General features: G+C 30.8%; 3 protein-coding genes across 34 annotated transcripts; 2 read left to right on the plus strand and 1 right to left on the minus strand.

Annotated features, from left to right (window-relative positions):
• Positions 1-6032: 6032 nt before the first annotated feature.
• On the plus strand, positions 6033-8602 carry LOC104746673 (putative amino-acid acetyltransferase NAGS2, chloroplastic). Of its 32 annotated transcripts, none has more exons than XM_087488711.1 (9): positions 6033-6182; positions 6306-6485; positions 6571-6628; positions 6723-6766; positions 6848-6959; positions 7053-7265; positions 7471-7538; positions 7657-7868; positions 8271-8602. In XM_087488711.1, the coding sequence occupies exons 4-7, from the start codon at positions 6747-6749 to the stop codon at positions 7513-7515; spliced, it is 390 nt and encodes a 129-aa protein (XP_087344837.1). In that variant the 5' UTR covers positions 6033-6182; positions 6306-6485; positions 6571-6628; positions 6723-6746; the 3' UTR covers positions 7516-7538; positions 7657-7868; positions 8271-8602. The 32 variants fall into 32 exon arrangements, with proteins under 32 accessions (XP_087344837.1, XP_087344836.1, XP_087344820.1 ...); XM_087488710.1 differs by having other exon boundaries at positions 6035-6182; positions 6306-6469; XM_087488694.1 differs by having other exon boundaries at positions 6049-6182; positions 7053-7289.
• A 3644-nt stretch (positions 8603-12246) lies between these two features.
• On the minus strand, positions 12247-13573 carry LOC104746676 (protein CYSTEINE-RICH TRANSMEMBRANE MODULE 9). The gene is made up of 3 exons (XM_010468197.3): positions 13317-13573; positions 13080-13221; positions 12247-12456 (listed from the first exon to the last, which is right to left on the minus strand). The coding sequence occupies exons 1-3, from the start codon at positions 13345-13347 to the stop codon at positions 12411-12413; spliced, it is 219 nt and encodes a 72-aa protein (XP_010466499.1). The 5' UTR covers positions 13348-13573; the 3' UTR covers positions 12247-12410.
• Positions 13574-18646: 5073 nt separating this feature from the next.
• On the plus strand, positions 18647-21095 carry LOC104748428 (UDP-glycosyltransferase 82A1-like). Its single transcript, XM_010470071.3, has 3 exons — positions 18647-19235; positions 19940-20601; positions 20719-21095. The coding sequence occupies exons 1-3, from the start codon at positions 18770-18772 to the stop codon at positions 20980-20982; spliced, it is 1392 nt and encodes a 463-aa protein (XP_010468373.1). The 5' UTR covers positions 18647-18769; the 3' UTR covers positions 20983-21095.
• Positions 21096-21202: the final 107 nt, after the last annotated feature.

The following is a 21202-nucleotide window of genomic DNA, read 5'->3' on the forward strand; positions in this document are numbered from 1 at the left end:
AATTAAACTACACCCTCATGTATAATGGTTTTATTAATCATGTTTACTTTTTTGAATAAAAAAATGTTTAAAAGCTTAGACTGATTCTCTTTTAGGACATGTTGTTTTGCGATATAACTATTTTGCAATACATTCATGGCGCATTTTGTGATTACAAAATAGATGATTTGTGTAATGTATTTGTAAACATTGAAATGATATTTTACATTAAAATTGTCAATCAATATTTAAATAACTTCATGCTTGATGTAAGCTGTATGGGCAAATGATCATCGTCTTTGTATTTTCTGCTAGGTCAAGACGTAATTTGTCAACTAAAGATTATAGACTCATATAGTCATATTAATACTTGTCACTTTCAAACTACGACAATAACTTGTTTGGACGTTGTTTCCGTTGTGGCCTTACAGAAATAGCCGAGAGCTACCATCATTTTTGAGTTTTGAATTTATCCCATGAGTAATCTTTTATTAAAGATGATGAAGTTTAGAGATAAAATATAAATATTATATTCCTTAAGATTCCTTAATGTTGCACACTTTTCATCCTCAGATTCAAATAATGTGTGATTTATTTCCCTTTTAACTGTTGGTAACCATTAACATCAAAAGCACATTTTTGTTCTGTCAACACAAGACAGAAAATGATATGAATCCTTCAAGCTTCAAAGCCTATTCAGTGGCTTTAAACCAAAAATAAAATAAAATAAAGATCATCTTTTGGTAATTTTATTCACTTTGACATTGTTTAAGGCAAATCCTCATCATCTTTATTTTTGTTGTTACGTGAAGACATAAGTGAAAGTTGAAATTGAAGTCCAATATCACAAGTTAACTGAAATCAATTACAAATCACCTCGTCTAACATTGTTTTTTCTAATGTCTTCCTTCGACATATATATAATAGAGATCTAATCATCTATTTAAAGCTTTAGGTCTCCCTATCTGTAACAAATATCCAAGTTAGAATAATCTACAAAATAAAAGAATGTACAATTAAATTTTAAACTCAAAAAATCATTTTCTAACACAATTATACCGTTATGTGATATATATCTTAGGCGAAGTTGCATTATTTTGACTTTATGAATATGTCGTAGTGTACATGCATGTAGGCTCATGGTGTCTCCATTCCAAAATTAACCTTTAGAACTCGTTGAGATAAAACAGAAAATGTTATTACACCTTACTCAATATGGCAATAGAAAAATAAAAGCTTAAAGGAGAAAATAAGAGTAACTAAATTTTTTATTTGATTGTTTGGTCATTCCGTAAAGGTTTTCTCCTCCACCTAACCACCAGTCCAGACTACTACTTTACATGCTTGCATAAACTTTAGTTACTTGTCTGAGATCTTAAATCCTTCATTTTCATTTAAAAATGAATTGTGCAATGAACAAATCATTTACGTGATATAAAGGAAAAATGCTTCAGAGGCATTAGAACTTTCCTGGAATCATAACAATAATTTGAGTACGAAATAGAATACAATCACATGAAATATACATATTAAAGAACCAGCTAGTCAGCCATTATAGTAGCAGAATTTGTCTGTTTAAAATTAATGGGTCAATATAGAATTTTAGATGAAGAGAAATAAGAGATTGGAATATAAATTTATGACTAAACATTGAAACTGATTTTATGATATAAATGTAAGCTAATTTATTGGGATTCAAAGTCGATAATGAGACGTTACTAAAACAATATTTAGCTTTCCACGGTTTATTGAATTGACGATAAAGAACATCAAATCTTAAACAGTATTAACCATGCTCTAATTTTAAAATTGTCAAGCCATGCTCTAATTTTGAAATTGTCAAGCCATGCTCTAATTTTGAAATTGTCAAAAATACATATGGCCCATTGTTAGCACTATATTCATTCATAGGCCCATATACATTGGTCTTAAGTTTTAGAACAATAAAATGTTAACCAATTAATATTTAATAGAAAGTAGTATGTTAAAAACAAAACACTTACGCCCAACTTTCTGTAGGTTTACATGGGTTGCAATGACAACAACTGTTTCATCTTTTAGGGTTAAAATTTTGGCATGGGCATCGACCGCAAGTTCTCTTCAAAGAGATATGTATATGTTGTCACCACTACAACAAATACCAGAAATGTTGCACAGTTACAGATTTACAAAGAGTAGAACGAATCTGAAAAAAAAAAAAAAAAAAAAAAAAAAAAAAACCAATACCTTTCTAAAATGGAAGTCGGTATTAAATTGAAAGTTGTCTTCGAAGGGTGGTTATGATCTTTGTTTTCAAATGTTTGAGACGAAGATATTTGGCCAACAACCTCTGGTGAGTGGGTAAATGTAGATATAAATCATATACTGAAGAACAAAGTGGAAGCTAAGAGACCAGAAATACGAACAATGCAAAATAGGTTGTAACATGGAAGCTCATCACCCTTGTCTACCATATCCACCAAGTTTGAAAAAGTAGGGAACCTAAAATAATCAAAACCAATAGAGCATTGTCGTTTTTTAACAGTCTCCAAAGACGTTTTCTCCGTGAAAACAATTCTCCACTTGTGGTTGGTGCGACGATAAGGGTTGGAGGATGAAACAACATTGAAATCATTGATGCTGTAAAACTGGCCTTTAACCAATTGATCTTGAAACTTAGGCACCCAATTAGGAAGGACTGAAGCTTGTATAGCACAATCCTGAAACAAAGGCGAAATGAATGTGTTAAAACGGAGGTAAATCAGGGGTCAAGAGGAACAATAATAGAGAATATACATTTTTATCAGGAAGGAGACATTTTCATCAGGAACAATAAGTAAGATATTGTTTCTTTGAAAGTCTCAAACTTCCAAATATGGATGACCCGAACAACAATCCTATTGATACCAATGTTGTGTGTTTTGTTGGAGGTTGAATCAAGGGTAGAGTATTGTTTTAGGTTTACCCATGGTGTGAGAGAGAGAAGGTGAGTGTCATCAAAGGTTGTTATTTAAAAAGAAAACTTAATGCAATGGTTGAGGGAGAGTAATCAGGGATTGGAATGAAATGTTAATGACCATGAAATCATAGGTGTTTGGTATTATTTTTATTACGTTATAATTGGGTGGCAAACGTAAAGATGAAAATGAAGGATATACTTCAATGGAATTCTATAATTACCTTAAAGATTGTAATAAGTAATACAAATAACGTAATCATAATAATGGTTCATCTGATTCTAATTGGTAGTGCAGATCTAAACCCCTTTTTAAAAAAAAATTAAATTTGATTTCTAACAATATGAAAACGATTTTGGACAGGATTAATGTTACATACAGTTCGGAACTTCAAATAGGTGTTCGGGATCTTGACACAGACATTAAACCGGAAATGATTTAGAATTTGGTGGTGGAGTAGGAGAATTAAACCAAAGAAACCTAAGGATTAGGATATTTTTGTGAAGGTACATCAGAAGTGATAGCTGCTGGGAACGATGGTTGTGAGAAGGTGAGTACAGGTGATTTCGACATCGTTTGGTTCGTAGCCTCCTGATGGGTGTAAGGGCTGTCAATTATATTTGATGGGCCTGTAATTGGTCTTAGTTTAATGAACACGACATTTGGCTTATTATATAACTGACACATGTCCTCCCTTTATTCTTATTCTTAAAGGCCATTATCTTTACATTTTAATATTGTGCCTAACAAAACAAAACAAATTATAAGCCCACCAAATAAATCAACAGCCCTTACAAACGAATATGTACTCACATTCTCACCTTATCCACCATCGTTCCCAACAACTATTACCTTTGATGTATCTTCTCCATCGAGCCTTTGTTGTTTCGTCTAGGTGTATACGCCACTGGTTTTTGTCCTTCGCTGCAAGCTCTTTGGTCAGGTTCCCTGTAAAGATCTCTTAGATCCCATCATAGTCCATATCTGGTTTCCTTTCACTGAACGGTAACTCACCGTCATTTATGTTCCCCCCCCCCCTCTGGGGTTTTCCAAAAATCTCTTAATTCTTGGGTTTCTTTGATTAATTCTCCTACTCCACCACCAAATTCTAAATCAATTCTGGTTTAATGTCTGGGTCAAGATCCCAAACACCTATTTCAAGTTTTGAACTGTATGTGACATTAATCCTGTCCAAAATCGTTTTCAAATTGTTTGGATTCAAATTAAAAATTCAAAAAAGGGGTTAAGATCTGCACTACCAATTAGAATCAGATGAACCATTACTATGATTATGTTATTTGTATTACTTATTACAATCTTTAAAGTAATTAAAGAATTCCATTGAAGTATATCCTTCATTTTCCTCTTTACGTTTTCCACCCAATTATAACGTAATGAAAATAATACCAAACACCTATGATTTCATGATCATTAACAATTCATTCCAATCCCTGACTACTCTCCCTCGACCATTGCAATAAGTTTTCTTTTTAAATAACAACCTTTGATGACACTCTCCTTCTCTCTCTCTCACGCACCATGGATAAAACTAAAACATAGGTCCCTACTTTACCATTGATTCAATCTCCAACGAAACGTACAAGACTGGTATCATCAATAGGATTGTTGTTCGGGTCATTCATATTTGGGAAGTTCAAAACTTTATCTTACTAACTCTTGAATGTCTCCTTCTAGATGAAAATGTATATTATCTCTATTATTTTTGTTTAAATATTGTGATTCTTTTTCATTTATTTTTTATAATGAGAAACTCTTCCAGAACCTAATGCACATAGTCTTATAACTTAGTGAAGCTAGCAGAACTTTATTATATTGAAACCATAGAATGGAATCAATAGATATTAGAGGCTCAGCTAAAGTTTTCTCAAGATGCAAGAAGCTAGATTAATAAAAAAAATGATTAACTAAATTTTAATCTGAATTCTCCCTAAAATCTACTCTATCCAGTTTTTATTAATCCAATTTCTACAGAAAACAAATGTTGCACAAATAAACAAATTATAAGTTTCTATATATTTTTAATAAGTAATTAATGACAAAATTGTAAACTTCAAAAAAAAAAAAAAAACTGAACATTATTGGCTAAAATTTGTAGAAAGTTGATAATAAAAAAATAAAAGGCAATTAAAGTCAGTTTTTAATATGTTTTCTTAATATGTGTGAAAATTCTAAGATATGGATTAATCAGGAACAGAGGGAGTATTGTCTAATATATTTAATACAATCCCACATAATTTTAAAACTAATGTATTGTTAGATTTTTTTTTATTTGTGGTAACATTTTCATTTTGTTGGATGAAAGAGATTTTGTTTCATATTACAGTATTAGCCAGGCTGGATTGTGGAGAATCACTATCCATGACAATGGAGGCATATCAAAAGGCACTTCAAACATCTCGACTGAGCCAAAAAAAGTACGAGATAAAGTGAGTCGTAAAAAAGTAAGCAATTGAAAAAATGGTATATCAATACTTTATAGTTTAAAATTAATAAAATTCAAATGTGTATTTAGGAAATTGCAAAATTTTTGAGGCAAATTAATTAAAGAGTGATGGAGAGAAAATGTTTATTATGATAATGTTTAGTATTTGGAGTTTAGGTTTAGGGTTTAAAAAATAGTTATTTTGTATATAGATAAGGATATTATTGAAAATAGATTACAAGAGAGTGTATTTCTTTTAAATTATATTTTGTTAAGTATTACTTTTAGATGATGAAAGTAAAATTAATATATAGAACAACATTAAATTATCTATCAAATTAATTATATTAAGTAAGTTTTTGCAATTTTCTTTTTAGATTACTTATCAGTTTTTTTCCAAAATAACAAAAATGTATATTAATATAATTAATCCCTACTATTATTTTGAAAGACGTTTATAGACTAAACCTTTGTTTTGTATGAAATTACAAGGGTATGTCATTGGAATGATGACCAAATTAATTCATTTAAAAAAGGTTAAAATCGTCATTTAATCGTTACTCTATTCGGATAAACATGCAGATCTTTTTTGACCAGTATTCTGACCCGGTTTCATTTTCTAATCTCAGCCGTTCAATATTTTTTTAAGAATAAATCGCAATCGTTCATTGACTAAACCTAAAAAAAACTTTTTTCCTTCACCTCTACTCTCTCTCTCTCGCCGTCTCTCCCAAACGAATTTAAAGCTTTTTTTTCTTTTTTGTCGACAAACTCGAAGAGATGCAGAGAAAGAGAAGAAGGAAAAGAATTTCCATTATGCTAAGGTTTTAGTTTCTTTTCTCTTTTAATTAAGTTTATATTTTAAGTATATGTTTGATGATTAAGTATATGTTTGATGATTAAAACCAAGTTTAATTGGAATTTGGTTTCTGAATCTGGATGTGTAGTGGTTTTGGATTCTTCTCTGGTCATCAGCACGATTTTGAGATGATAAACTCAATCTCATAAATCGTCAATAACTCAACCTCAAAAATCTGTCTGATTCATCTCTCCGATCAAGTAAGCTCAGATCAGATACCGATTGTTTTCTTTCTGATCTGAATCGATTTGTGTAAGATTCTCTTCTGGTGGGTTCTATGTTTTAAAATTTTTTTTCTTTTCTCTTGGATTCATGATATGATCTTTAACATTTTATTTGTATGTGAACTCTAGATGTATTCAAACAGGGAATCATCAAAGGCGATCTAGGAGAACGAAGCAAGATTACTTGGTATATCTTGAACCTCTGCTAAGGTTAACACAAATAGTTGGTTTGATAATTTGATTCGTACTATAAGAGTTCACTTATTGGATGGTACTATAAGCGGAGTGCTATTGTTGGAGATGGAATGGGGACTATGGTGGCAAGGTATACACAACTGTTTTCAATTGCAAACGATTCAAAGTTTTAATCTTTCTTACAAAAGCTTTCTGGCCCTTACTGTCACAGTGACGTATACGAAGGAACCCGAGAGGCAAAAGTGGAAGATCTTACTGGAATTAGAAAAACAATCAAACCTCTGGAAGAATCAGGGGCTTTAGTTTGCAGAATTGATGAAGAGGTTTGCCTTTTAGCCCATAGCCTTAGCCTTAAGTTCTAAGTCTATTGCTTTGTTGTTAGGATTAAAGCCTCTTTGGTTTCTTTCTGTGTTTAGCTACTGCGAGCTTTGGATTCATTTGTGGTTGTGGAAAGGGAAGGACAGATTATCGTTTGTGCGGCTTTGTTCCCTTTCTTTAAAGAAAAGTGTGGAGAATTTGCAGCTATTGCGGTTTCTTCAGATTGTCTTGGACAAGGACAGGTCCACTATTATGAAGATGAGTCAACACCTACCGGAACTTTGAGACTTCTATGTTTTTGGTGGAGAAAGGTCAGTTTACAATCAATCTTTAATGTGAGTGATTTGCTCTTGATTCTCTTTCAATTTTATTTACAAATCGTTTTGTTTCTCTTTGATTATAAGCTTGTGCTTGGCGATTAACAGGCTATTTGTATCTTTTCATCCCCACAGATTTACTAAAGCTCAGATAAAATTCAATCACTAAACTATTGTATTTTTGTTTTGGTCTCAATAGTCGGAGTCCATGTCCACTATTATGAAGATGAGTCAAACACTATAACTTAGTGTTCTTGGTGCAGAAAGGTCAGTATACAATCAATATGAAATATCTTTGCTGGATCAATTTGGCGCCTCACGACGCCATCTGAAATATCTTAATAATCTCAATTAGTACATCATCTTTGTCTTTGTAATATTGCAGGAGGACATGTTAAGTGTGTGTTCTTCACCGTTGATATTTGTTTGCCATATCTATAACCAAATATATGGTTGAAAAAAACTAAAGGGTTGGGTAATACTTCTTTTTTGGGCTACTCATTCTGCATGAGTGATTAATCTGATTCCATCTCCTACATCGCTGCATTCATTCTGCATGGGAGATCGGTTGTTTCTCGCCGCAATCTCTTTCTCATGGTAAGAATTTCTCTGATCTCATTTACAGATCGTGTTGAATTAGGGTTATTTGATGTGATTGAGATTAGGGAAGAAAAGTTTCAGGCATCTAAAATGAATTTTGGCGAGAATGCATTAGTCCTAAAAAATTTAAGTAGCAACACTAAAATTCATTTTGTGTGTTGTCTAGATGGGTCTGGTCGTGATGAACTTAAAAACTTGGTTAGTACTGAAATAGTTGTGTGTGTGCTCTATTGTTTTCTGCAGTTTTAGAAGAAAAAGTTATTGCATGTTTGGTTTGTCTAAGTTATATAGATTGCAGGTTTTGTTTGTCTATGTTACAAATTGTAGGTTTTTGTGAATTAATTTGGCTTTATAAGTTGCAGGTTCATGTTTGAGAAAATGCAGGTTTTCTTTTTGCAGGCTTGATGATTCATGTTTGCAGATGAAATTTTATGTCCCATAAATGCTTTTCAAAATGACTAAATGAGGAACTCGACAGAATTGCTACATTATATCTTCTTAGCAGACTTCAACAATGCAGGGTTCTCCAGGTTATGAACTGGGGAAATTTACAAGAAATATGTCAATGGTCGAATATGTGGAGCTGTAAGCTGCTAGCAAAAAGACAAGTTTCGTTTTTGTTTTTTTCCATTATATGTTATAAGTCTCATTCTCTCAGTTAAATTATTTTGGAGATCATTAATGATTTTATATTTTGTGTGATCCAGTTATCAAAATTGAATTTTGATCCATATTTTGTTGAAAGTGGGATTCTATATGTTTAATGTTGTTATAATGTTTTTGAACTCGAATTAATTTGTTAAACCAAGACTTTTTGATCTGGCAAAATTAGCGGCTCCCAATGAATCGAGATTTATGGTTGAACGTTGCTAAGCTTTTCATACGAACAGAAGCCATTTTATCGATTGACCCAGTGAAGGGTGTTTTTTCTTTTTACATTACGTAGATCCAGTTAAAATCATTGCAGACTCATTAATGTTACAGATACAATACAAGTATATCTTTTGTAAACTTTTGTTCTTTTCTGAGAAAAGTTTTGGATAACACTTGCTACTTTTTTTTTTACTGAGATTGATTTATTACCAGTACAGGAATAAAATTTACAATTTTTTTATTTGAAACTATGATTCTCTAACAATATATTTTCATATCATCAATTTTTCAGATGTCAAAAAGAGTGACACCAAAAAATTTGTATTATAAATATTATACCAAATAAATATATCTATAAATATAATCCAGCAAATCAATGATCAATAAGTTTTACAACTTAAAATTAATAAATTTATTAAAATAATTTTTTTCTAAAATATATTTACAACCAAAACTTCTTACCCGTATATTACCATATTATATTACTGGATACAAAAAAATAAGATAATAAGGGATGGGACGGAACAAAATAAGAAGGGACGAGACAAGACATGTTTCCAATTCTAAAATAGATACGTCTAGGTTATATACATGCAATAATCCAACTAAAATTAAATTGAAATATGATATTTGGATTTAACACTCCTAAGTAAACTATGAGAAATATTTTGATTAGTTTAAAAATTATACACGTATATTATTATATATCACATAATTATATGAACTAAATAATAATAAAAATTCAGTTGTAGATATGACAACAATAAGTTTTATCTCTATTATATATTTTTTTTTTATTTTTTTGTCAACCATTGGCCACAACTGGCTGGTCCATTAACCAAATTCGTACATTCGTAGGAACCGGGACTTGATCCCGGATGTAATGGTGCCTTCTACAAATGGACTTACCTTCTATGATATTATTATTTTTAAAAAATTAATATAAAAATGTTGTTGAACGGGTTAATTATTTTATCACTTTTATACGTTAAAACTGAACTTACAATTATTTAAACAAATAACTATATAAATCTTTGATTTTAATATATCAATGTTAAAATGTTAATAAGATATGTCAATTAAAAGTATTAAAAAAAATTATTAAATAATTTTTATTAAGATTAAAATTATACTGTTCAACCATTTAAAAAAAACATTAAACTTTACAATTTATGTTGTCTACTATGTAATTATTTAGAAGAAAATATTTATGAGACATAAAATTTCTAACGAGATGGATCGAGACGGGATGAGATGGGACTAGACTGGACGAGATTTAACACCCCATTAAAAATTACTTTAACATTTTCAACAAAAGCGGGCTTTGCTTGATTATTATGGATGGAATGCAAAAAAAAATTATATTTTCCAGGTGATGAAGATGATGATCATGTTTATTTTCGGTATGAGTAGCGGTATTCTACATATACACTAAAATATTGACAAAACACCGTAAAAGAGTGGCCAAGTAATGTTTTTGGAAAATTCTAATATTATACAATTAAAATTTTACAACCTAAAAGGATTTATTATTTGACTGAATATATGTTTTACCAGTGTTTTTTTAAGTAATTTAATTTACTAATTAAGTACATATACTTTTAAAAAATAATAACTAAATTTTGAGAAAAAGTTCATTCTATTTATGGTATTAAGACGAGAAATAATATGTAAACTGAAACGGATAATTCACATAATGAGAACCAATATATTGAACAATTTTTTAAAAAAATTGGGCATAAATTTTAGATAAAAATAGGAAATTAAAAAATATAAGTAGATAAATTCAAATGTCAAGTTTTCACTAATTTTGATATGGATTGACTATGCGACATGTAACTAACTATTTTGGAACAGGCAATTTTAAAATTTTGGTATTTTTGAAAACAGTTATATAGTTTTTGAAAATTATAATTTTTTGATAATTTCAACTAACTAAATAAAAAAATATTCAACGAAGAACTCTGGTATCCCATTTTTCTTTTTTACCCAATCTCTTTTAGTAAACATTGTGTAACGAGTAATAATTTAAAAAAGAACAAACATAAGATAAAAAAAATTATGATTGATACGGGACGAGACGGGACAAGACGAGACGGGATGAGACGAGACGAGAGGGGATGAGTTGGGATGTGAGGAGATGGGACAAGACGGGACGTGTTTCCTGTTCCAAAGTAAATATGTTTAGGTTTATTTTAAAAATAATCACATGAAAATAACGCACCTTTGCTATAACACCTGGATTAATATAATTCTTAGTCAAAACCTGAATATTTTGTCCCGTGCTGTAGCACGGATTACTACCTAGTCTTATGGCGTATTCTATCACAAGCAATACCAGTCACCACAAGATTAAGAACAAGAGGTATGAATATTGATTCTCTATGTCCAAGATGTCATCAAACCGATGAAACAATCCACCACGCATTCTTCTCTTGTCCTTTTGCCATGATGGCTTGGAGATTTTCTTGTAGTTCTTCCCTAGACGTCACAAATTTACCGTCAAATACAGAGGATATTATTGCACAACTACTTACATATCAAACACAGACTTCCAACATGTTCGATTCTTTATTACCCTTTGTTCTACTCTGGCGCATTTGGAAAGCGAGAAACAACCAAGTTTTCAATAATTATCGAGAAAGTGTTTCAAAAATAGTTTTACAGTCGAAGTCCGATACAAAAGAATGGATTAACAGTCTACAAAATATATCTCCACCGTTGACTACTGCTTGTACGAATATAACCTCGTGGCATCCTCCAGCTCAACCGTTCCTGAAATGCAACTATGACGCGAGTTATGATCATCACACTCATGAGGCTATTGGCGGATGGATTTTCAAAAATTACCAGGGTGAGTCGTTAGTGTGGGGTGCGACCAGATTACATAATGTTCGATCTCCTTTACAAGCAGAAACAAAGAGTTTGCTCACTGCAATACAACATGCATGGATACGCGGCTATAAGGAGATTGAGTTTGAAGGAGATTGTGAAACCTTAATAAAACTAGTTAATGGTCATACAGTGGATGTTTCCTTAACAAGCCTTCTCATCAGAACCTGGTCTTCCAAATTTCAGCATTGTTCATTTAGTTTTATAAAGAGAGATTGTAATAGGGTGGCACATGCTTTAGCTAAATTTGGTTGTATAGACTGCCAATATTACTCTGACTATGTACTAAAACCTCCATGGCTAAGCAGCATACTTTGTAATGATCAAGTTTAATCAATAAATATCTCATTTGCGGAAAAAAAAAAACAAGTAGCATATATTGGGCTTTTCTATGGAATAAAGGGGGAAATATGTTAATTTCCCACTAATTCTTAATTTAATTGGTCATGAAAGAAAGATAAGACATAGCCCACCTAGTTATTCTGTTTGGGTAACCCAGGCAATCACATCTACCAATTGCGTAAGGAACTGAAACGCATCATTTCGTTACTAACTGATGATTCGATCATCGATGGATTTATTCTTTTCTTTTTCTGGTTTAGACGATCTATTCGACAAACCAGTTCACTGCAATATATATAATCACTTAATATAAAACATAACAACCATCCACAGAATATATTCCATACAGAGAGTACGTAACATAACTAGCATCAAATTGTTTTTTATTACAGCAATAATAATTTGCATGAAAGCGTCAATTCCGAAGACTGATCAGAAGCATGCGTCCAGGACACAACAGCAGCATATGGCAGCACAACTGCCAATAGACAAAACCACATATATTAACTGTTAATTAGTGTCAATCTTATGTAAGGGATATGGCTATACAATATTTAAAATAGTAACAATTTCTGAAAAGAAACACTATAAATATAGAAGTTAAAAAATATAAAAATTTAGCTACGTACGTAACATTCAATGATTTAAATTCTTTTAGGTGAGAACTCTGAAGTTGGATTAAATTTTTTTATTTGTCAATGAAGGGGAAAAAATGTAAGTCTGAGGGTGAATTTAAAACCGGAACAAAATTTGGAAGAAAGAACTAGTTGTCAAAAAACACACACCAAATTTTAAATTTAATCCCAACTAAAATGTTGAAAAAAGCAAATATTAACAATAAAATGTTGACCCGTTTCTCCAAGAACTTGATTTGACAGATTTTCATAGTATACCAAAAAATGCATTTCAAACCAATAGTTCGAGTCGAATTAAAAACAATCCATAAAATAAAATAAAAAACATATAGAAGAGAGTACGTAAAAAAATTGAAGAAAAATATTGTAACATGAAACCTATATCTTTCAAAAAACATTTACACAGTTAGAAGTTAGGACCATGATCTATATCTAGAGTACATAAATATGAAAGAAAATAACATACCATCCTTTCCAAAACCCATCGCCCTTGGACTTAGTCTCCACATCGGCGGCCGGAGGATCACCAACCATCGCATCTCTGGTCGGGTAACCAATCGGCGGTGGACTTGTGTACGCCCCCGACGAAGTTTGTGAAGGCTTTTCCACTGTGACCAAAAAAGATTTATTAAAATTATCATTCAAATGTTTATAGAATATAATCGCAGCGAGTTTGATTTAAAAGAAAAACTGAAAGAATTACCGGAAAAGTGATTCTGCTCGGATTGATTCATTTTGATTTAATGACAAGTGAGGAGCTGAGGATTATGAAGATGAGAGAGTGTTGTGGTTACGATTTAAAGAAGACGAATATTATGAAAGTTCTTTATAAAAATAATTAGAGAGGTTTGGTGATGGATATATAAATAGAGGTTATGAAGATGCGGACGACAAAAGCAGGTATTGACTTCTTAATTAAGATTATTGGAGTGGTTGGACTTGGATTCAACTAAGTACGCTATATATGAAACTTTTATTATGGTACTTACTTTATAGAGAAATTTATAGAACCCCTTATGATAATTTAGTTATATATATATTATGATTTTTTTTTTTTTCAAAGTTTGAAGTATAATCCAAATAGTTAGTTTCGTTTATGATTATTTAATCTGTGGATATTTCTGATTGTATATCTTTTCTTTTCAGCATTATGATTGTACATGCAAATAACTACAATTTTATATGCATGCATACGTATATATGAAATAAATAGTATAGTGTTATTATATTTCGAGTGAAAGATCAAAGGTAATGCAAAATATATGTACTTGATACTTTCTTCAAATGTTAATAATTTTCTAAATAAAACAAATAATTCAATAGTTTATGTCTTTGGCATCCAAATACACACGTTGTGTTTGAACAATAAACATATAACTCGTATATCATATTTTGTAATGGTCCTTAAAGTTACGCGTCAACTATTTGAATTTTCTTAGTATTGAAAAAAAAAACCAGTTTCACTTATAAGTTATAAGGTTAAGTTATATTCACCATATTATTATAATCTTCAATGCTACATTGCTACTAGATATCATATATATACTACATATATATAGCTAAACTTCTTATCAAGTTTCTTATGCTTAAAGTCCTCTAATTCTGTATTAGAACTATATTAGTTACTAGTTAATTAGGATAGCGCAAACCATTTCTTTAAATAGTTTCTTTCTTTGTCGAGCAACCTCTCGAGTTGGCAGAGCCACTTGCCCAAGTGTTATCAACTATATAAATCGTTTAAATCATATAGTAATCAAAGTGTATGTTGATTTTATATTTTGAAATATAACATCTAAATTAATAATTATAAACTCAAATTTATATCTAATAGTTTATTATGTTTTATATGCACGGTTTAAGTGTCCTTAGCAACACCTAATCTCTATTATATTATTTAAGCAACTCTTTAAACAAATAACCCTACTTTCATGTGGTATATTACACAAAATGCCACTGTATTTAATTACCAAATATAATAACTTCATCTTAATATTAATTTGTTGTACCCAGAAAATAGATTTTTTAGTAATAAGTTATTAAAAGAAAAAAAATCACGTAAATATTAATATAGTTATATTTTAGTATTTCTTAATTGTTTTCTTTTTATTTTTCAAGTAAAAAAATTTTATAAAATCAGAAAAAATCTTGAACAATAAATATTTACGTGAAAAACATATTACATATTTTAGAAAAATAAAAAATATTTAATGAAATTATAGCCCAATATTTTTGAAATTATTTAATGAAACTATTCTAACAGATTTCATTTACTATTTCAGAAATCTTAGGAAACAATAATAAACTATTTAGTACAATTATAAAACTTAATTTTATTTATAAAACAAAGATTAAATATATGCATCCCTAAATTTTTTAATAATGACATACATATTTTAAAACTAAGGTACAACATTGCTTATATTTGTAAAATATAAAATATTATATCTAATTTATTAAATATTTTTTTGCACTTCACATCGATGCAGATATATTATATTAAAATCTAAGAAATCAAATATATTTTATTTTATTTAATAGAATATATATAACTAAAAAAAATAAATCAAAAAGTTAAATCTTAATTTCTAAACATGACCGCTTTAATACAAATTATCAAAATCTTAACAAGGTATCAAAAGTATGGTGTTTCATTACATAAGTTAATACATTTATTCATAAATCATCTCAGAAAATCTCAATTTTATAATAAAGATATATTAATCAATTAAAAAAAAAACCTACTTTTGTCAATAGTATCAATAAAACAATTATTCATAACATTAATATTAGATTGTAACATATGATATTTGAATAACAAGAAATCCAATCTTTCTTACAGATAATTTTAACCTTAATTTTTCGAACATCTACACAAATGTTTTTACTAGAAAATCGTAAATAATAATTATGATCAATCATAATATTATTTTTCTTTAAATAATTATTTTGATGATTTGAAATAAAATAAAAATAATTATCCACGGAAAACTATTAAACCTTCACTATCTAAAAAGTACGGGTTACAATTTTTTTATAGAAATTTTTTACAATTGATGATCTTATTTTCTAAAAGATTTCGCTCATTCACAAATTAATTCAAAATTTTAGAGGATTTGATATATATATATATATATACTATAACTTAATATAATGAGATGATTAACAAATAGACAAAATTTTCTATCCTAGGATAGGTAATATATTGTCCTATCATACTATTCAAAACATATATATATATATATATATACATATATATTTACGGGTTAACTTATTTGATATTTATAAATATTCAAATTTTATGATTTTGCACTGAGATCGATCAGTTTTAGTAACAAAAATATTTTGTTATACTTCATTCTACCTCCCACTCATATAATTTTCTTATATTTTAATTCATTTTTACGTTGATTCAATACCGCTACAAATTGTAAAGCGGATCAAGAGTAAATAAGGGTTTTCTTAATTCTACCAATTCTAAAAATTTAAGCAATTATACCCAAAACCTAATAATGGTAAGTCGTCAAGTTTATTGTACGTACTATAGTCAAAACCAGAATATGAAACTAAGTAAATTAAATTTATAAATTATAAAATACATAAATAAATTAAATAAAGATAATACTATTATTTTATAACTAATAAATCAAAATTTATATAAATATTTCTCTGCACTGCACAGCACGGATTATCGTCTAGTTTCATTTTAAGAGGGAGAGATTAATACCAACGCGTAGAAGTTGATATAGGATTGGACCACTGAAGCACTATATTCGCATTTTCTTGACATTTTGAGTGCCGTGATAATTGATTTATATATATGTAACACTGGTTTCAAGTTTCTTTCCGTTCTATTAATTAAAGTGGTTCGTATCTATTCCAAAATTTATTACAAAAGGAGAAGGGAAGAAAATGTATTTAAACATACGCGTTACCCTTAATTATTTATGGTGGATTTGAAAGTTGAAACATTATTCTGTGACTTTCTTGCTTCTCACTAATTATATGCCAATTATATATCCAAAATATCACATGATTTTTGTTTCATCTAAAAATTGTTTTCTGATTGAATTATCTTTGGGATGAATTTTCAGACACAGTATTCTTTTTACCAAAAGTAATATTCTTGCTTGTTCACATAAACCAAATCAATCAAAGAAAATACTCAAAAAAATAATTATTATTCAATTTATCTCTCACAATATTTATTATTAATGTACATAATGTGATACGTTTAAATATCTTAAGACACCGATTTATCGTAAATAAAACTATACAATATGCACACTGATCCTAAAACAGAAATGAATGGGTAATTAAATAGATTGTAAATTTGTTCTAAAAATTAAACTTTTCTAACAGCCTGATTATAGTTTTTGGGAAATGTTAAACTTTTCCAACAAAAGACTAGTGGACGAAATATAGAGCTTTTTTACTAAGGACAAAATGTTATAAAAAATTCCCATAATCCGAGTTTTCATTCAAAATACCATGCATAATGCCTTTCAAAGCGTTCCAATCTCGGACTGTCCTTTAACACGTATTGCTGTATTGGTTTGGCAATACTTACCTAACACTTTGATTCGTTCACATAAAATGAATTTATCAGATACAAAGCATTAACGGTGGGAAAACATAAGTTTTATTTTTAACATCTGCATATATATAGGCCAAACATTAGTTCACATATAATAATGGTTTTTATCTGTCGAATATACGAACACATTAAGTCATTAATATACATATGAATCGAGATGGGTCGGTCTTTTAAAACATATGAAACCGCGTGGGGATCTTTAAAGATTTCAGGACTGCAAGTTGCAATAGTGATAACACTTTGATCCCCTGTTGTAGATCTCCTTCTTCAACGGCGTTCGATCTCTTAGTCCAGCGAATCAATTGTTAAACTTTGTATTTTTAATTATCTAAAGAAATATTTACTACATTATATATCATTTAATATGCATCCTTAGTGTTGCTTCTAGACCATCAGCCTCTTTTAAATTTATTATGGTATACTAGTTCAAGTCCTGAATGTGTATCCACATATCTCACATTATTCATATTGATATAAACATCTAACTGTAATTAGTTTAAGGGACCCTGAGCAGATTCAGTCTAGAATAGGATCCAACATAAAGAATTAGATCATGCATGAACGGCTAGGATTAGCTTTCGAGAGTACGTGGACCGAAACCTACCACTAGGTTTAAAATATATCAAGATTTCTTCTCCTTGTCCTATAGTGTTTTAAAATGTATATTTAAGTGTCTAAGAGTTTGTAATTCGTTATTAAGAAGATTAATTAATGGGAAAGTAATCCCTAGCTAGAGGCAAAAAAATGTATTCGCCTCAATACATATCCGTTTCATTTTTATTATGTTTATAAGATTTTTCTAGGTTTTGCCCGAATTCATAACAGACATGTATCACAATGTTTTGTGTGTGTTTCGTATAAATGTGAATACTATAAGCTAAACTAATTAGCGAGATCCGACTTTTAGTTTGGAATCTTTTAATTTCGGATCGCTGGTACTAACATGTCCTCTACTTGCCTAAGCTTTCGAGGATTATTGACCCACGATCGACTCATTGACTTCATGCGACTATTGACGTTTACTTAATGTTTTATATTCGATTTAGTGCATGATTAACATTTGATACAAGAAAATTTTCTTTTTTAAAAGCAGCCACCGTCTCGTATAATAGCAAATTACCAGTTCACATTATCAATGTGTGTGTGTGTGTGCATATAGATATAGTAGATATGTGGTCCATTAATCTCAAAACTTTTTCGGTAGGATATTCTTTATTTAATTATAGAATGAACACTGCACAAGTAACGGCTTAACAACTGTATTAGAGAAATGAGAAAGCAGTTTCCTTACGATATTATTGTCTTTGAGTCCTCTTTTCTAAATATCGACATGCATATTATATTCTAAAACTATGTGAATAAACCTTCATTCTATATATATTTACATGCATGTACGGATTGGCAGAGTCGATCAATATAGCACATGCATGGTATGCATATAAAAAAATTATAATAATAGTCTCCTACCAATTCATCTTCCTTGTTATAATAACCCGAATTATAGCATAAGAAAACTATCAATAACCAAAACTCAAGAATATAGGAAGAGGAAAAAAAAAGATATGAAAGTAACACAAATGCCTAAGATAATATTCATCCCTTACCCGGCGCAAGGCCACGTCACTCCGATGCTCCACCTCGCATCGGCTTTCCTCAGCCGTGGATTCGCCCCTGTCGTTATGACACCGGAGTCTATCCACCGTCGGATCTCAACTACTAACGAGGATCTTGGGATCACTTTTGTGGCCTTATATGACGGTCAAGATCGTCCGGACGCACCTCCCTCGGACTTCTTTTCGATAGAGAACTCGATGGAGAACATCATGCCGTCTCAGCTCGAACGGCTACTACTAGAAGAAGATTTGGGTGTGGCTTGTGTTGTGGTTGATTTATTGGCTTCGTGGGCTATAAGAGTGGCTGATCGGTGTGGAGTTCCGGTTGCCGGATTCTGGCCGGTTATGTTCGCTGCTTACCGTTTGATCCAAGCCATACCGGAGCTAGTACGGACAGGCTTAGTTTCCCGAAAAGGTAACTTGCATTATCTAATTAATACAATTAATGGTTAAATAATTAGTCATCAAACTTTAGACATTGTAGTTAATACGTACGACCATAGTAAGTAATTAGTCACACATCACAGTTTACCTCATGTACTAAACATATATATATATAAACAATTTTGTACTCACAGAGACCCATCTATATAGACTACTACACGTGTCCGTATACAAAATTAAGTATGTGTGGATTTTTATTAAGAAAGTATATATCTATAGTTGATAAGTAAGCAGACAATACGTCGTCTCTAATGATTGTTATTTGTTAAGTAATTCCAGATGAGTGGACCAGACAATGTTTATCTAGCTAGTGGCATTGTGTCATGTTAATTATATGGACTCAAATTATCATATCTAATATTATATGTATACGGAAGTTTGGATATATATAGAGCAATTTGGGCACACAGAAACAAAGCCAAGAATTATATTGGTATATCTATTAGGAGTTTAGGACCACGAGTCTACCTAGAACGATGAAGAACAATCATCACCAGTCTAGCATTTGATGAAGCCATTTGCCAGAGGCTTGAGTTCCATTTGTCCAATCTAAATTAAAAAAAAAAAATTGTTTCCTTAGTTATTTTTCTTTTCCTTTTCTTTTGTCATATTCGTGTGATCGTGTCACGTACAAAATTGTTTGCATATTAATTACAAAAACATTGGAGTGTATAGGTTGTCCTCGTCAACCAGAGACACCACTAGTTCTGCCGGAGCAACCACTTCTATCTGAAGAAGATTTACCATGGCTGATCGGAACTCCAGAATCTCAACAAAGACGATTCAAATTCTGGCAACGAACCCTAGAAAGAACAAAAAGTCTCCGATGGATCTTGGTAAACTCATTCAAAGACGAATATGATGGTTTCAACAATCAAAAAACACTCTACAAGTTGTTTAAAGATTTCAACAAAGAAAAGAATTGTCAAAACCCTCAAATCTTTCACGTTGGTCCTTTGCATTATTACCAAGCAGCACCAAGTAATATTATAGCTATAACCAAGACTAGTTTCTGGGAAGAAGACAAATCTTGTATTGGTTGGCTTCAAGAACAAAACCCGAACTCAGTCATTTATATCTCATTTGGAAGTTGGGTTTCTCCTATAGGAGAAACAAATATTAAAATGTTAGCATTGGCATTGGAAGCGTCAGGGAGACCTTTCCTGTGGGCGCTAAACCGAGTGTGGCAAGAAGGACTTCCACCAGGGTTCGTGCATAGAGTCACAATTGCCAAGAACCAAGGAAGGATCGTCTCATGGGCTCCGCAGCTTGAAGTTCTAAGAAACGACTCTGTGGGGTGTTTCGTGACTCATTGTGGCTGGAACTCGACCATGGAGGTATATATTGATATATATCACTAGTAAAATCTAACATGTATTATTGTGGTACGTTTTTACGATATAAATACTATATATGTGTCTTTAATTATGGTTCATTGCTTGTACAATATATAGGCGGTGGTAAGTTCTCGGAGGCTACTATGTTATCCGGTGGCCGGTGACCAGTTTGTGAACTGTAAATACATAGTGGACGTGTGGAAGATTGGAATGAGGATTAGCGGGTTTGGAGAGAAAGAGGTTGAAGATGGGATAAGGAAAGTAATGGAGGATCAAGATATGGGTGAGAGATTGAAGAAGTTGAAAGATAAAGCAATGGGGAATGAAGCTCGTTTGTGTTCGGAAAGGAATTTTATACTTTTTAAAGATGAGATCAAATAGACGAGCGAGGAGTTACGTAATGTTGACGTTATACCCTTAACAAAAAATAAGCTCGTAAAATTGTAAAGTTGTACGTTCAAACAACTTGAATCAATGATGGTTTGTTTCAACAATTTGGGGTTTTAATTGGTTTAAATATTGATATGAAGCCTTAGTGGACATATATATAAACGAATATATTTGACTCTAATGACCAAAAAACATATACTATAATTTAAAA

This window comes from Camelina sativa, chromosome 15 (assembly GCF_030686135.1).
Source record: "Camelina sativa cultivar CO46 ecotype springtype chromosome 15, ASM3068613v1".
Classification (NCBI taxonomy): Eukaryota; Viridiplantae; Streptophyta; class Magnoliopsida; order Brassicales; family Brassicaceae; genus Camelina; species Camelina sativa.

Excerpts from the sequence above, each read along its gene's own strand:
- LOC104746673 (XM_087488694.1), top strand. The coding sequence starts at position 6,747 with ATGGGGACTATGGTGGCAAG. Across the intron at positions 6,767-6,847 it reads ATGGGGACTATGGTGGCAAG|TGACGTATACGAAGGAACCC; the intron begins GTATACACAACT and ends TTACTGTCACAG. Across the intron at positions 6,960-7,052 it reads TTTGCAGAATTGATGAAGAG|CTACTGCGAGCTTTGGATTC; the intron begins GTTTGCCTTTTA and ends TTCTGTGTTTAG.
- LOC104746676 (XM_010468197.3), bottom strand. The coding sequence starts at position 13,347 with ATGAATCAATCCGAGCAGAATCACTTTTCCG. Across the intron at positions 13,222-13,316 it reads CGAGCAGAATCACTTTTCCG|TGGAAAAGCCTTCACAAACT; the intron begins GTAATTCTTTCA and ends TTTTGGTCACAG. Across the intron at positions 12,457-13,079 it reads GATGGGTTTTGGAAAGGATG|TTGTGCTGCCATATGCTGCT; the intron begins GTATGTTATTTT and ends GTCTATTGGCAG.
- LOC104748428 (XM_010470071.3), top strand. The coding sequence starts at position 18,770 with ATGAAAGTAACACAAATGCCTAAGATAATATTCATCCCTTACCCGGCG. Across the intron at positions 19,236-19,939 it reads AGGCTTAGTTTCCCGAAAAG|GTTGTCCTCGTCAACCAGAG; the intron begins GTAACTTGCATT and ends TGGAGTGTATAG. Across the intron at positions 20,602-20,718 it reads GCTGGAACTCGACCATGGAG|GCGGTGGTAAGTTCTCGGAG; the intron begins GTATATATTGAT and ends TACAATATATAG.